The 17765-nt window shown below is 39.6% G+C and overlaps 1 protein-coding gene across 2 annotated transcripts in view; it reads right to left on the bottom strand.

Annotated features, from left to right (window-relative positions):
- The window catches only part of itpr3 (inositol 1,4,5-trisphosphate receptor, type 3), a 277430-nt gene that overhangs the window by 107530 nt on the left and 152135 nt on the right, over window positions 1-17765 (bottom strand). For both annotated transcript variants that reach the window (XM_043716798.2, XM_043716799.2), the window contains exons 20-23: window positions 16358-16502; window positions 10451-10595; window positions 8092-8288; window positions 6809-6941 (exon numbers count right to left, since the gene is read on the bottom strand). In XM_043716798.2, coding sequence (XP_043572733.1) covers window positions 6809-6941; window positions 8092-8288; window positions 10451-10595; window positions 16358-16502 — 620 coding nt within the window. The remainder of the gene's footprint in view (window positions 1-6808; window positions 6942-8091; window positions 8289-10450; window positions 10596-16357; window positions 16503-17765) is intronic.

Here is a 17765-nt window from a genome sequence, read left to right as displayed (position 1 = left end):
ATGGATGAGGCTGAGGATGGTCATGTTGGAAAGGGAGTGGGGAGGGGAATTAAAATGGGCGGTGACTGGGAGGTCAGGTCAGCCCCTGCAGGCCCGGCTGAAATGCTCGGTCAAATATTCCTTTAACTTACGTTTGGTCTCTCCAATGTAGGGAAGCCTATATCGTGAGCACCAGATGCAGTAAACTAGGTTGGAGGAGAGGCAGGTGAACCTCTGTTTCACCTGGAAGGACTGTTTGGGGCGCTGGATGGAGGTGAGGGAGGTGGTATGCCGGCAGGTTTTGCATCTTTTACGGTTGCAGAGGAAGGTACCTAGCAGTTTGGGGCGGGGTTGACGAGGACGGTGGGGCAAACCCAAGATTGGCGAAGGGAACGGTCCTTGTAGAAGATAGAGAAGGGTGAGGAGGGGAAGATGTTCTTGGTGGTGGGGTCTAATTGGAGTTGGCAGAAGTGTTTAAGGATGATACATTGGACATGGAGACTGGTGCGGTGGTATGTGAGGATGAGGGGGCCCTGTCTTTATTGTGTTTGGTGGGGGGGGCAATTTAGTGTGGTGGAATGGGGAATGGAGGTGGTGTGGTGGAGGGCTGTCTGGATGTCAGAGGGTGGAAAAGCATGTAGTTCAAAATTGGTGGACATCTGGGATGCTTGGGAGTGTAATTTCACCTTGTCTGAGCAGATGTGACAGAGATGAAGGAATTGGGAAAATGGGATGGAATTCTTGCATGGATACTGGATGGGAGGTAGTCCAGGTAGTTATGGGAGTCTGTGGGCTTATAGAAAACATCCGTCTGTAGACTGTCACCAGAGATGGAAACAAAGAGGCCAAGAAAGGAGAGGGAGGTGTCCGAGATAGACCAAGTGAATTTAAGGGTGGGTTGGTAGCTGTGGGCGAAGTTGATGAACTGCTCCAGTTCAGCCTGGGTGCAGGATGCAGCTCTGATGCAGTCATCGATGTAATGGCGAAAGAGTTGGGGGCACAGTGCCTGTCTAGGTGCTGGCCTGGTCCTGTCTCTCATGTCCAATGATAAAACTCCTGATTCTATTTACTTGAGCAATGAGCAGAAAGCTCCAGGTTGCAGCATAGTCTGCATTTCTAGGAGACAAAGACTAATTATCTTTCCGTGTCAGGTATGAACGGGCCTTATTCACTCATATTGAAACCTTCCAGCTACTGACTTCTTTTCCTGTGAATCACAGGGTCTTTTTTCCTCCCAACTTGCCTAATACCAAAGGAATTTAATTCACTCCTCCCAGATTATGAGCATCTCTCCTGGCCTGTTAGTTCTGCTTTTTTTTATCTCCCCTGATGGAATGCATCCCAGGATACTAAAAAACATGATGTGTAAAATAGCAAATGTGCTTGTGGTAATTTACCAAAATTCCCTGGACACTGGGGCAGTTCTGGCAGATTGGGAAACAGCAAAAATTATGCCACTGTTTAAAAAAGGAGGTCGACAAAAGGCAGGTAAACTATACGCCTATTAGCTTAACTTCTGTAATGGGGAAAATTAATCTGTAGCAAAACATCTAGACAGAAGTTCTTCCATCAGGCAAACACAGTATGGGTTCATGAAGGGCAGATCATGTTTAACTAATTTACTGGAATGCTTTGAGGACATTACAAGCATGGTAGACAATGGGGAGCTGGTGGATGTGATGTATTTAGATTCCCAAAGGCATTTGGCAAGGTGATGCACAAAAGGCTGCTGCAGAACATAAAGATACATTGTGTTACAAGTAATGTATTAGCATGGATAGAAGACTGGTTAGGTAAGAGAAAGCAAAGAGTGGGGATAAATGGGTGTTTTTCTGGTTGGCAATCAGCAGTTTGTGATATGCCTCAGGGATCAGTGAAGGGACCACAACTGTTTACAATTTACATAGATGATTTAGAGTTGGGGACCAATGTAGTGTGTCAAAGTTCACAGATGACACTAAGATGAGTGTGCGAAGGACACTGAAAGTCAGCAGAGGGATATAGGAAGGTTAAATGAGGGGACAAAGGTCTGACAGATGGAGTACAATTTATTTAAGTGTGAAGTCATCCATTTTGGTCAGAATAACAGCAAAATGGACTATTATTTAAATGGTGAAAAATTGCAGCATGCTGCTTTGCAGAGGGACCTGGGTGTCCTTGTGCATGAATCACAAAAAGTTCATTTGCAGGTGCAGCAGGTAATTAAGGAGGCAAATGGTATATTGTCCTTCCTTACTAGAGGGATGGAGTTTAAATATAGAGAGGTTATGTGTCAGCTGTTTAGGGTGCTAGTGAGGCCACACCTGGAATACTGTGTACTGTTTTAGTCTCCGTACATGAGAAAAGATGTACAGGCACTAGAAGGGGTGCAGAGGAGGCTCACTAGGTTGATTCTGGAGTTGGACCGGTTGCTTATGAGGAGAGACTGAGTAGACTGGGGCAATACTCATTGGAATTTAGAAGAATCGGGGGTGGGGGTGGGGATCTTATAGAAATGTATAAGATGATGAAGGGAATAGATCACATAGAAGCAGGGAGTTTGTTTCCACTGGTGGGTCAAACTAGAACAAGGGGGCATAGTCTCAAAATAAGGGGGAGCAGATTTAGGACTGAGTTGAGGAGGAACTTCTTCACCCAAAACGTTGAGAATCTATGGAATTCCTGCCGAGGGAAGCAGTTGAGGCTGCCTCGTTGAATGTTTTTAAGGCAAAGATAGATAGATAGATAGATAGATAGACGTGAAAAGGAATTAAGGGTTATGGAGAGCAGGGGGAGGTAAGTTAAACTGAGACCACAAAAAGATCAGTAGATGGCCTACTCGTGCTCCCTTTTTTATGTTCTTATGTTTACAGTGATGCCTCATGGAATGGCATTGATGCCTGATCTGTGCTGTGACTTAATTTTTTTAAATTCTCATTCTTTTTGCTTGAACATCTGTGCCATTTAAAGCTTTCCCTTGGTATCAGGGACTTTTAGTCTTGTCTTCTGAAATCTACAATGTTTGTTTACTCACTGGCTGAACTCAGACTTGGGATCACTCCCATAGACCACAGCCTCACAACATCTCTGCCTTTGAGCTGAAGATTTCTTCATCTTCCACAATTCTCTTTATCAAGTTTGAAAGGTGTTCTGACATTCTTTGAAGCACTCTTCAGTGTTGTGTTGTCACAAGGTCTTTTGGAGGCTTGTTGTACTGGGGCATTAGCAATATCTGTTTTTTTTGGAATCTGAAGTCTGGGTTCTCATGAAGAGTCATATCTGATTTGAAATATTAATTTTGTTTCACTCTTCACAGATGCTGCCAAATCAGTTAAATTTCTCTAGTGCTTTCTGTTTTATTTCAGATTCCCAGCATCTGCAGTAGTTTGTTTTTATTGCTTGAAGTCTTCTGTGTTACCATCTTATTTGTCTCATTGGAAATTATACTAAATTCAGATCCTATACTGATCGCCATATTGTGTGTGCTACAACTTCTCAGTATTAAACAATATGCATTTCTGCAATTATTTACAGGTCATAAGCTACATTTTGCGACAAGACACTTGGAAGAACCTGGCCTTAGGCCTGTCTATGATAAAAGGCAAAAGTGAGGACTGCACATGCTGGAAATCAGAGTCTAGATTAGACTGGTGCTGGAAAAGCACAGCAGGTCAGGCAGCATCCGAGGAGCAGGAAAATCAACATTTCAGGCAAAAGCCCTTCATCACTCCCGATGAAAGGCTTTTGCCTGAAACGTCGATTTTCCTTTTCCTCGGATGCTGCCTGACCTGCTGTGTTTTTCCAGCACCACTCTAATCTAGACGCCTGTCTCCAATAAAATCCTACTTTATTCTCCTACCAAGTCCTCAAAATTTGGGTGGTACGAATTACACTGACGTAAGCATTGTAGTCGTAACCTAAAAAATGCTTGCCACAACAGGGTGCTGCTGTTAAGCCAAAAAAAATTGTCCCCATTAGTAACATATTAATTTCGGTTCTGGTGGGGTGCCAAATGTAATCTATTTCCCAAAGATTGGCTTATCTCTTTGGCTGTTTCCAAAAAGCAAGGTACTGATCATCCTAATCAACCTGCACTTCAAAACTCAAGAAACAGTGCCCAATATTAATTATGCTTCTACCATTTAGCAACATTTGCTAAATAACATTGGGTCTGAGTGGGCTACACTTCGGAGGGTCGGTGTGGACTGGCTGGGCCAAAGGGTCTGTTTCCGCACTGTAGGGAATCTAATCTAATCAAAACATTGAGGGTGGTTAGAATTATACTGACAACTAATTTAAGATGGTCAATCAGGCTGGCAGTGCAGTGCATTTCTGAGTGCTGGAAGCTAAATATATGAAGATGCAGGGTCCTGTTCTCTGTGGACAGAAAGAACATGCACTCACATTGTTCCTGTTTCAGCAATTCTCTGATTCAGTTCTTAGTGCAATTTCTTGATTAATTGAGTCACCCTGTCTGGTTTAAAGTTAAACAAGTTGGAAGTTTATTATCTGCAATCATCTAAATGGTGCATTCTCCAAGACAAAGTCGCTTTTTAAAATTTACTCATGAGTTGTGGGTATCGCTGGCTGGACCAGCATCTAACAGAATCATTTGTCAACCAACTAACACTTTCTTCTCATAAATATCAAAAAGATAGTCTTCCCTTTACATTGGTATTTCTTGTGAATTATACTGATGAGTGCAAGATGAAATACGATATGTCTTTTCAGTGAGAGTAAAGTTCTGTATTACCAAACAACAAATTATAAAACAGCACAATAATATGCAATTAAATCAAAACTGCATGCTTGTAACAATAAATTACAGAGAGAAAACAACAGTAGTTTTGCCAGTTAATTATAGAGCCAGAGCTGTTTTACCACACCCTATCATTTTTCCTATCTCCATTCTCACTATCAGATTCTACATTTCACTGCTTTTTTAAAAGGTCCTGGTCGATTTCATCCCAATATTGGAGGCACCTCCCTCAGACGTCTGTATTTCTGTATATATTAAGAGATGTAGAGCTCTTAGTTCAAACATTCAGGTCAAGTGAGATGAAAGTGAGAGACTGAGACATAATAAAGCTCAGGAGATATGTAGGGAGTAACGTTGAGACACACAGTCTCTGACGTTTATTGCGAGGTGGGAGGAGCCTGAAGAGACTGAATGCAGTCGAAGAATTTGGCAATACCTGAGATGCAGAGGTCTAGTGGAATTTAGCATAACCTCATTACAATTTACTTATTTTGCTTCCCAACAATCAGATGATAATAGCAGTCAAATAATAAATAGGAAAATCAGAGGCAGGAGAAAGCAGTTGGAGATTTTTGGAACTGTTGCCAGCAGTTAGGCAGTGGATAAGCTGGCAGTCTGGATTTGGTAGGGTTGGTGTAATTGGGGAGGTGTGAGGAATTTGTTTGGGGTAAGTGGCTGGAGAAGAGTGGGAGGGGAGTTCTACAATCATAATGGGGATCCGAAACCATAATCAGCAGAAGATAGGTTTGCTTTAATAAGTCATGCAGAACTATTTTGAAAGCAAAGCTTGTCAGAAAATCACAGAAGAGTTAGGAGACTTGCCAACATGCTAAGCAGAGGAGGCAGCATTAAAGAAGAAAAATATTAAAGAGAGTGAAGGGCAAACAGAAATACAGGAATAGTAGCAAAAGCTATCACAGAGATAAGCAAAGAAAGCCAAAGAGAAAGGTAAAGACATAAAACATTAGAGAATGGGAGAAAAGCAAAGAGATCGGCACAATAATTGCAAGCTTTAAAAAAAACTAGCCACAATAAATGTTACAGCAAACTAACTAGGAATATTTGAAAAATAATCATAAGTTGACATATTTAGGGTCACTATTCAAATTCCTTTCCCACACCAGTGAGCCAACTGAATTTGTGTTCTGCTACTGAGACAAACTGAAAATAGTAAAGTATTCTGTATTCCAGACAAATGGTTTACAAGTTATTGATTCCAATACCACATCCTACTGCATGGTTGGCATGATGGCTGTGGTTAGCACTGCTGCCTCACAGCACCAGGATTCAATTCCAGCCTCGGGCAACTGTCTGTGTGGAGTTTGCAAACTCTCCCAGTGTCTGCATGGGTTTCCGCCGGGTGCTCCGGTTTCCTCCCACAGTCCAAAGATGTGCAGGTTAGGTGGATTGGCCATGCTAAATGGGCCATAGTGTTCAGGGACGTGTGGATTTGGTACATTAGTCAGGGGAAATGTAGAGTAAGAGGGTAGGGGAATGGGTCTGGGTGGGATACTCTTCGGAGGGTTGGTGTGGACTTGTTGGGTCTAATGGCCCGTTTCTCCACTGTAGGGATTTTATGATCCTACAACTTGACTACTTGGGATAGTTTATGGACGTTTCTCAAATGGGTAGCTGCTCCTGGACTGCATGGTTATCAACTTTGTAAATATTATAACTTTGTAAATATTATATTATTAGAATTGTTTGATCTGTCATCTGTCTCACATGGAGCAGTTCAAGACAGTAGGTCACCACCACCTTCTCCAGTGCAATTGGGGCTGGGCAACAAATGGCAACCTTGCTGGTGATATCTGCACTACTCAGAGGAAATCTTCAAGCTCTTTCTCATGTCATTGATTGTCAGTGACCACTGGAAATCTTGCCTGACAAGCTAATAAAATGCCTGCTACAATTTTTTTAAAGAGGCTTCCTTTAAAATGAAACTGAAGGTGCACAATAAGCACAACAAGCCTCTCTATAGGGAACAAAATGTCGAAAAACTACTCGACACCTATAAAACATTCATGTTGAACAAACAAAGTCCTTCTACAAGAATTATACGCTCCTGAGAAGTAAGTTTTTGCTTATTACCTGTTGAGTCCATGAATGCTGCAATGGTGCCTTCAGTCGTACTCTCTGGTACAGGATTGCAGTCAACAAATTCCTTTTTGAAGACTGACAGAAGGTATGAAATCCTGAAGTCTAGCCTGACATTAAGGATGAACTGAAAAATAAGCAATTTCAATTAATTGCAGGATTTGGAGACTGGGGGAAGGTGAGATGGAGGAGAAAAATGCAGGAAGAGGAAGTAGTTAAGCAATTTCCCGTTTTCACCAATTCTGTTTCTTCTGAGAAGTCTCAAATCTCTGACTAAATCGTCCTCAGATTCCCTTTCAACACTAGCTCAATGTAGTTGAGTAAATGTCATAAAAATAATTTGGATGTTACTGTAATGTCTAGATAGCATGCTATCTCACAACATAACGCAATGTTTGACATAAGCAGTTTGATCCCTTGAATGTACTGAATTGCTTCCTTCGATGAATATCTCAGAGGGGGAATCAAATGCATTATCAGAACAGCAAGTATTATTTTCTATTGGGACTCAAATAATAAAAAATGTTCAAAATGTTCAAATGAGATTTTCACATATTTGACATGTTTCAACCCACTAATCAAATTCCAATTTATTCCAAAGGAAGAACTCATCAAACACGCATTTTCAGATCAAAGCACTCCTCCTGACTTTACAAATGTGACCTCTGCTCATTTCAAATACAGTTGTACAGCCCCCAGATTCTCTCAAATATCCCCTCACATCAGGGAGTTAATTTCTTTACGCAGACTAGGAATGGCTCGACAGACAATTCTATTGTTTTTTAAATGCTATTTTCTATTTGCTTCCATTTCAGGACACAGCTCCTTTTGGTTCTGTTTTCCCTCTTTTCTTTATGTATTGATTGCCAATCCTGAGTGTGAATACATGGACTGATTCCAGTATCAATCAAACAGCAAATTCTCAGTCGTATATTTTTCTGCAGGTCAAACTTTCAGCTTCCTTCAATTTCAACTTCTGTGTCATGATGGTTATAGCTAATATTAGGAGAACTGTAGGCCACTCTGTTCTTCTAATGTAAGGTGGCAATACAGTGGCATTTAAGAGTCACTTAGATGTTAATGAGAGATTGCTCAAGCTAGGAAAATTCAAATCAATCTGTACACACAGCAGGACTCTTAAGCATACTTAAAACACACTATATGTATCAATTAACTCTGACCTTCACTGGAAAAAAATGCATTGGGATTAGAACCTTGAAACAAGAATAAAAACAACAGGCTGCCATGGGAACTGTATATTCAACGGTTTCTCATACCTGCAAAATCTCCAGGATTTTTAGCTTTGTATCCATAACAGTGATGTTCTTACTGTCAGGTATATCTTTCGGCTTTATCTGGGGTTCAATGTTTACATTGGAACGTGGAACAGAGCTAAACAAAGACTGTTTTCTGCTTAAAACCATAGTGGACACGATCTGTCCAACTCCATGGATTGATTTCTTCATACTTCTCCCTAAAACACAGGAAAGAGGTGGACTTTGATGAATGGTGGACTTGCAGAGCAAGAACCAAACAATGTCATGGGAATATATTAAAGCAAAGTTACACAGCTATGTGATCCACTACTACAGGGACCAGTTCTTTTTTACATATGGGGTAACATCTACCTTTTTTTGGCATTTGTTTCCTCCTATACCACCAGAAAAGTAATTTTATGTTCAAAATAAAAATTGGAATTTGAAAAAGGTAGAAATTCATTTATTTCTTATCAGTGAGCAGCAACAAATAATAAGCTGGTGAAGGACTCTGAACAGCTCAAAACTATTGTAGATTCAACAACCACTAAAAGAAATATCAACATGAGATGTTCTTCTCCTCTGCTATTATTTTGACTCCCAGTCATTGCATGATAAGAATTTATTTTACTATCTGAAGCATTTGCCTTTGTTATTATGACTAAAGCCATAATGAGCAGCTGCTTTCGCACCACCCATCATAACACAGGAGGGAAGCCTGCACTGGAACTGAGAATAGGAGACATTTATTTTAGATGATAAGCCTTTCCAATTAAAATATATGGATTTAAATGGGATTGTGCAACATTAGTACCAAAAGCTTTAAAATATTTTTATGACATTTCTTTGCTATTTTAATAAAGACACTGATCAGCTTAACATAAATGGCTTAAAACAGTGGGGAACAAGTTTTAAAATTGCACATTGGTGATGTTAACAATGACTGCAGCAATTAATTTCAACCTTAAACTGGGTCAGAGCTGAGTGTTCATGCAATTCTTCCTTCCTCGACAACAGAATTTGAATTCTCCTTTCATATTTATAAAGAGTTGACGTTGGAAAGACAGTTATATCTTATGTATGATATGAGAATTCATGCAAAAGTTACTAATTTATAATCGCTTATAATCAGTCATTATTTTGTTTAGATTAAGTAGAGAATACATAATAAATAAGACAGTTCATTCAAGCTATGCAACCTGCAGAGGTATGAAGTGCTTTATAAATATCTATATTTATGTTGGTGCGTAGGTTAAGTTACTATATTTTACATTAGGATTAAACCTCGGCACAACATTGTGGGCTAAAGGATGTGTTCTGTGCTGTGTGTTTTTGTAATTTGATTTTTCCAAAGTGTCTGTATGGATATTTCAAACTAAAATACATTAACACTGGTGAAGTTATATGTTATATTTCTGAGATTTATAAATTTTGTGTACATTTTAGTACCATTCCTTTATATCACATTTTTCAGGTAACTGGAAATGCAAAAATTGGACAGCTCAGCACCTTACCCGCACCCAATATTTGCCATTGTTCCAACTTGTGGTTAGGGCCTTCAGATGGGCAGCCAAATCTCTCTCTATAAACAACTGGCAGCTTCATGATACAATATATTGTAAATCAGGATGTAATACAACAGGGCCCCATGACTATTTTCATGTTTGGAGGGCAAAACCTACACTGTGTCCAGACACACAGAATACCAAGTGGCCCAAGTCAGCAGTCCTTTAAAGGCATTGGTGAAAGTTGCTCACAAAGCTGGGCAGGTATGCATTTTAGCAATGTGTGACAGAAGAAATGTTAATACCTCTTCTGTCTCCACAATAATCAATACAACCAATGTCTAACTCTTTGTTGTCTCCCTTGGGGTTAGTTAGCTCAGTAGGTTGGATAGCTGGTTTGTGATGCAGAGTGATGTCAACAGCATAAGTTCAATTTCTACCCTGTTTGAGGTTACCATGAGGTCCTACGTTCTCAACTTTGTCCCTCACTTGAGGTGTGGTGGCCCCCAGGTTAAAATCACCACTAGTCATACCTCTCTCTAATGAGAGAGCAGCCATAAGGTCCATTAGGGTTGTGGCAGCTTTACATTACATTTCCACTTCCCCATTTTAACAAATGGGCTAGCCTTTGTGGAGAAGACAAGTTATTCCCGAACTCTTCTACCAATCCCAATTCAAGCTGATTTGTGACTTGTTTTGAGTGCATGAACATTCATTACTTTAACACTGAGGCCTATGAAAATAATTCAGTTTGCTTTCATTGAGCAGGTGGTAGGCTTGCCCATCCTACCCAGTGGCAAATGAAATCTCATCAAACACCGGTCCCAAACTGACTAACTAAGAATCCTGAGAAACTCTTGCAATAAAATACTCACCAGTCCCCTCATCATGATCCATGGCATCTATAATGTTGACATCTTGATTACAATCAATGATACCAAGTAGTGTCCTGGTCAGTCGTAGGAGCTCACTGAAGCTGTAGAAACCAAAATAGATCAGATGTCTGGCTAAGCTGACCACCTAGAGTAAGATGCAAAAAAATGAGGATCAGTAATTTTATAATCAACAACACACTATAATATTCCCACACCCAGGGCAAACTTGAATCCTTGCCCTACTGAGTAATTAAGAATATTTTCTAATCTATGTAACAAGTATTATGAATGGTTCTTTAAGATAATTAAATGCAAATGGATAACCCTTTTAATGAATTTCAAGCTCAATGTAATCAAGCATTGGTCTGCAAATCATAGAAACCTTTCGGTACAGTGCCATTAGAATATCAGAAAAACTAACTTTCCTATTCTTATTTTACATTTCAGTATTGAGAATGCGTGTTGGAAAAGGAATGTGAAAGCTTTCCTTCGTGAAATGTGGGCATTACTGGCTAGGCCATCTCTCATTACTCCATATGTAGTTAAGAGACTACCGCATTACTGTGGATCTGGAGTCAAATGTAGGTCAGATCAGGTAAGAATGGCAGAACTAGGTAGGTTTCTACAATAATTGGCAGTGCTTACATACTAGCCATAATGACAGATTGTTATGGATTTCAAATTTCATCATCATCATGTTATGGTGCAATTTGAACTCATGTGTCCATAAATTTTGTCTAGGGCAACCTATGGGGCAACTTTTTCACACAGAGGGTGGTACGTGTATGGAATGAGCTGCCAGAGGAAGTGATAGAGGCTGGTACAATTGCAACATTTAAGAGGCATTTGGATGGGTATATGAATAGGAAGGATTTGGAGGCATATGGGCTGGGTGCTGGCAGGTGGGACTAGATTGGGTTGGGATATCTGGTCGGCATGGAAGGGTTGGACCGAAGGGTGTGTTTCCATGCTGCACATCTCTATGACTCTACTAGTGCAGTGATATTACCATTATGCCATTGTCTCCCCTCTGTGAATTCATTTATTGGATATCAAATTCAAGATCTGGGAAACTCGCTTAAACAATTTTGTTTTGTGAAGCTTGGTCCTGTTATTGTTCTTGTGATAAATTGCACATCAGTAAGGTGATATAATAAAAATTTCCAGAATGAAGGTCACCATAGCTCAACTGTTACAAATTCATTCAGGCCTGTGTGAACCATTCAGTCTTTTTTTAAAATTCACTTGTAGGACGTGAGCATCGCAGCTACCCTTTAACTAAGCGACTTGCTTGGCCATTTCAGAGGCATTTGATTGTCAACCGCATTGCTGTCCATCTAGAGTCATAAGTAGGCCAGACTAGGAGAGGATGGTAGATTGTCTTCTCTGAAGGACATTAGCGAGCCAGATAGATTTTTCTGACAATGGACAAAGGTTTCTTGGTCATCATAGATTCTTAATTCTAGATATTTTAAAAAAATTGATTTCAAACTCCACCATCTACCATGAAGCCAGGTTCCCAGAATATTAGATATATTTCTGGATTCACAGCCTAGTGATAATACCACTGGGCCATTGCCTACCCTTATTAATTGCCGCATTTTACCAAACTAAGGTCACCTTCTGGAATACAGTTGGTCTTGTGATCCTTTAAGTGGTAAGGATATTTTAATTCCAAACGTGGTTTTATTTGTTTAAAAGGTGATGATTATTTTCAATTCTCTGTCTATAATAGACCACTGGCTGTTCAGCTCACCCTCACAGCTGTAATTGCTATGTTTCTGTTAACATTTTCAGAGCATTTGTTTTAAGGTGTTGGACTTTCTCTCCTTGAAAGTTTTGCTGAGAAAACGCATTTAGTGTATTGCATTTAATTTCCCTCTCTTTGGGCCCACTTACCACTCTCTTCACCAGGTACCTCAACCTATTATTCTGGGAATATCCAATGCCATGTCTTTAAAATTTGCACCAGCTTCTCTTTATTTCAAATCTGTGCTTCCTTATAATTAAAACATGGTTCCATAAATGTAACTGCTGTATTTTGATGGTCTCTAGATTTTCCAGTCACTGGTTGAGCTAATAATTTTTAATAGTCTGGAAGTCTACTCTCTGCAATCTATCTCTTACCTGTTCCTCATACCTCACCATACTGTGTGTATTTTCTTTAATTTCACTCACAACACACCCCTACTGTTATCGCCTACAACTTTCCTTTGTCCATTGAGCTTCGGGTGATCCATTTATCCTCACCACTACCACTGCCAATTGTTCATTTTGTGTGCAGCCCAGGACTGTACATCCTCTGTTTTCCAGTTTGAGGGATGATTGTACACGTGAGGCATTACAACAATAGTACCTCTCATGGGTCTCTCTTGTCTCGCCTGTGCCAATCCATAATTAACAAGATTTTGTCAGACCTTTCCTATTGAGATAAAAGTGAACAAAATGCCACTTCCAATATTGCAAGGAATTTACTTTTTTTTAAAAAAATCCATGGGTCACTGTCCTAGCAATACTCTACTCAAATTTTGTACTTATATTCTCTAGTCCTTCTGCTAATATCTCAATTTAGGATAATTTTCTTTAAAATTTCTCTCTCTTTTAAAAAAAACCAAAAGAACTACAGATGCTGGATTTCAGATACGAAAACATAAATCAACTCTGAAGAAGGGTCACTAAACCAAAACGTTATTTCTGCTTTCTCTCCACAAATGCTGCCAGATTTGCTGAGTTTTTACAGCAATTTCTGCTTTTGTTTCTATCTTTTTTCAGCCTGAATGAATAATCCACTTCCAATGACACCAGCCAGCGGATCATTCTTACTCACTCCCACTGACTGATTTTGCTCAGGCTTCTTCACCTACACTCCGTTAAATGTTGCCTTGGTGTCAGGGCAGTCACACACACCTCACTGAAGGTTTATTGGAATCTGGATCCAAGTGACTCTGGCAAAGCTCAGATGGAACATCAGTCGCTGAGTGAGAGGTGCCTGATAGCACTGTCGACCACACCTTTCATCAATTTGCCTTGATTAAGAATAATTGACTAGGTTAGAGTTCTTCTGCGTTTTGTGGACAGGATATAACTGGATAATTTTCCACATTGTCAGAAATGTACTGGAACAGTTTGGTTAAGGGTATGGATAAAATTAGAGCACAAGTCCTCAGAAATATTGCCAGAATGTTGTTTGCGGTCCACAACATTTGCTGGATTCAGCTGTTTCTTGATATCAAATCAAACCAGCTGAAGATTGGCATCTATGATGGGTGTGGTGTCTGGAGGAGGCCAGGGTGGAATATCCACTTAGCAATTCTGGCTGAAAAAAGTTGCAAATGCTGCAGCCTTGTTTTCGCACTGACGTACTGAACTCACCCATCAATAAGTTTCGGGACATTTTTGGCTTTTCCTTCTCTAGTGTATTGCTCACAACCATCTATAATGTGATGTTTAAGGAGCACAAAGCTCTAATCTGGTCCACAGACTGCGGGTTTAATAAGCATGTAATCCAGTGTTATAACTTTCCCAAGTAGGCATCTACATTTCAAATATGCTTGGCACAACTACTGGCATGATCTCCTACAACCCTCATTGAACTAGAGTAGTTCCTCTGATTTTATGACAAATGGTAGTTCAGGGAATCTGTTGGGATTACAGACTGTAATTGAATACTATTCTGCTGCTGATGACAATGAGCACTCAGCATCTTAGGAATGTCCAGTTTCAAGTCATTAGACCTGTTCTGAATCCATTCCATTTAGCAAACTGACACTAGCACACAAGCTGAGTAAATGCACCCTGAGTGAAAAGACAGGACCTCATCTCAATAAAGTAGTGTCATGGACAGATGCATCAGCATCAGGTAAATTTGAAAGGATGGAAAAAAATAGGATTTCATTTGTATTAATGCATTTATCACCCATCATAGGTCCAGTGTAGCTGAAATATTCTTCAGAGATCATCTGGCTTGGTCAGGAGTAGTACTACCAAGTCACTTATGGTAGTGGACATTGAAGTCCCCACACAGTTGGCATTCTGTGATCCAATGACTGGGTGAGTATTATTTCTTCAGGTTATTGTTTGAATAGTCTGTGGAACAGCTCTCACAATCTTGGCACAAGTTATCAGATGTTACAGTTCAGAATTTTGAAAAGCAGACCAGGCAGGATGTTCCTTTGTCGTTTCCAGTACCCAGGCCAGTGTCAGTAGTCTGTTTGGGTTTTTTTCTTATTCAATTTTTTCTCATGGTTTGACACAACTGAGCAACATAAGGAGAGCAGATTTGTTTCCTTAAAGCACATTAGTGAACCAGATGGGCTTTTATGACAATCAATGATAGTTCTACACTCATCTTTCCTTAGACTAACTTCTTTAAAATGTTATATTTATTAATTAATCAAATGCAAATAACACCAGTTGCCATGACCAATCAACTCATGTCCTCAGAATATTATCCTGCTAATTGTGTGGATCAGCTCAAGTGGCAATTGCTCAATAATAATTGACTCACTGACTCTCCATTTGGGTTCTGCCAGAGCATTTGTCCAAGGAGCCTTAGCAAAACTGAAGTTCATTGGAATTAGGGAGAAAACGTTCTGTGGCTTGGAATTATACCTGGCACATAGGAAGATGGTTGGAATGTACCCCCTTTGGATTTGCCTTCCTAAACTACTGCAGTCTGCTGGGTGTAAATACACTCATTTAGTGTTGTTGATCATGGCTAATGAATCATAAAAATACAACCTTTACCTTTTAGAGATCTGTACATTGCATGGAATACTTCTTTTTAACATTTACCCTTGTTTATCTGTAAGCTTTTCCAAAAGTATTGTCCAGCCTACTAAGTCCTTCTAATTTTGCAGTCCTTAAATTTTAAACACCATTCTAATGACTCTCCTTTCTCTCTCAAATCTAATATCATTTAAAACACACTATAAGCAATATTGGCAGGATATTCCCTTTACTGTCAAATTATCATCTAGTTTTAGCTTATTGCTCATCAAGTCCAGTTTGATCTATTCCCTTGTCAGTTCAAAAACATACTGCTCCATAAAACTGGTTGTGACACATCCTATAAAGTTATTGCCTTTACAACCTGAGTTGTTCAGCTGCTCCCAATGCACACAACATCCTCTTGTAAAAATACCGTTTTGTTAAATTCTTACTATATGTATATTTTAATACACCACTGCCCCAAATATGCTACAAAAGAAACACATATGGATGCATGCACCATTTACAGGAGCCAGAAATGCCAGAAAAATAAACTTGTTTTTTCTATTAATCATTTACCTTCTATTGAAAAGCTGGCCCATTTACTATAGCAATCATATGTTTTCCAAGGTTTATAATTTGTACCAGAGCTAAAACGAGGACACACATTAGGTGTACAGTTCCAGACTTCAGTTTACTATGTAGCATCTTCACTTCAGTGACATATACCAATAAAGTGTAATTGGATATAAACTCAAAACTACATTAGAGTCTAAAGAGATGACTGCAAGGATTGGTGAAAAAAAAAGTTTTTTGAAGAGATTATAGACGGTAGTGAAAGGCAGAACAGAATGACAAGATTCAAGGAGAGAAGTCTAGGGCAGATTGAGGGAGGGGTGCAACTAGCTTTTGCCTATTCTTTTTAACCAAGCCCAAGGACTTCAATGCATCAAAATAGCAGTTGAACCATTGAGAGTTAGTTTGAAGAACATAGATTTTAGATCTTGCAATCACACTCCAATATTATCTGTTGCAGAAAATCAGTGAAAAATAGCAACCTTTCTTGTCAATAATATTTGGTCCTTTAGATACTAAACTTAATAGAATATCTCTCTGTGTAGATGAGATTGGCAAAATTGTTCAGACTACTAGAACTTTAAATAATTGCAAGGAAATAAACAAATAAAAAATAATTACCTCGTATGTGAGCTTATTCTTTTCCTCGTTAGAAAACGGAAGAGTATCATTTACCACATTATTGAGATAATCTTCCATAAACTCCATTGTATTAGCAAATTTGTTTTTCTTGTCATCCCGTGAGTCATTCAAATTGGAATCATAACTGCAAATAAAAATTTAATTGTGGTCAAATTTTCTCTCACTAGCACTAATCCTCATCAACATGGCTGCTGGGTTTCATTCTTTGTTAACCAGAGTAAGGTGTTTTTTTAAGATTAGGACAGAAAATATGATGTTATCATTTTAAAAAAGTAAAAAAAATTACAGCATTACTGACAAATTACAACATGTTAAATCAGCACAGTGACTTTAACAGACAAATTGATCATCAACTTCAAGGGATTAGAGACTGGGAACAATATCCTCCGAGTCTTGCACTGTCTGAAAATGCATCAAAACCTTTAGCCTGACTACTATGGCTATAATTCTGTATAGTGTACTCTTTCTGCTACCTGATGCACTTGGTATTGTATGGTCTGCCTGTAGAGCATGCAGAACAACACTTTTCACTGTATCTCAGTGCATGTGACAACAATAAATCAAACCAAATTAACTAAAAATATCTCCTGTCCTTCAAGTACTTATGAGGACAGAGGCTGGCCTTCATACAGAATCAGATCAGTGGGGTAGAGCTCCTTCCCAGCAGGAGCTTTCAGCTGATAAGAGGCTGACAGCTTCTTTTCTTGGTTACTGTACATTAAAGATCGTAGCTGATGTCAGGAACACAATAGTAGACCAAGGATAAAGGAAATTTCAGTGGGGGTGGTTTCCAGGGATTCAGGTCAGCATGGAGAGGTGGTGCTCCAGGGGTATAGGAAGCAAAGTCATGGGGGGGCGCGGGGGAGTCGCTGCCCTATAAATATGTCCTTCATCAAGCACCAGGAGTCTTTGATCATGTCCTAAACCTCCAAAACAATAAGCAATCACAATCTTCCACCTTCCATAAAGCACGCTTGCTGCTGGGTTATTTCTAGCAGAGACAGATTGAAGCCTTTGAGTGCACATTAATTGGCCACTTCAGAGCTTCAATTAGCAGGATGTTGGCCATGGACCCTTCCACCCAGAACTTAATTCAGGCAGAGATTAAAGGCCCCATCACCTTCTAGTTAAATGACCTTCCATTTCCTACCTGACCCCACCCTCTCTTGGACCAATAGATTCACCATAGCCTAAGTCGCAAACTTTGGAACTTAACACGCAGCTATTTGCTTTCTGCAAGCAGCCCTTACCCTGTTCAATAATAAGAATTTCTGGATTTGCACATAAATTTGCCATTAAATGCAATACGTGCAATTTGGTAACTAGTAGTACTGGTATCTTTTTAATGACGTGATAATTGTTAATGCAATGCCAATAAACTATCTGG

Source organism: Chiloscyllium plagiosum, unplaced genomic scaffold, assembly GCF_037043375.1.
Source record: "Chiloscyllium plagiosum isolate Xiang-an unplaced genomic scaffold, Cpla_swu_hap1 HiC_scaffold_26, whole genome shotgun sequence".
Taxonomy (NCBI): Eukaryota; Metazoa; Chordata; class Chondrichthyes; order Orectolobiformes; family Hemiscylliidae; genus Chiloscyllium; species Chiloscyllium plagiosum.
Note: the sequence above shows the minus strand (reverse complement) of the source record. Positions and strands in the feature narration are given on the sequence as shown.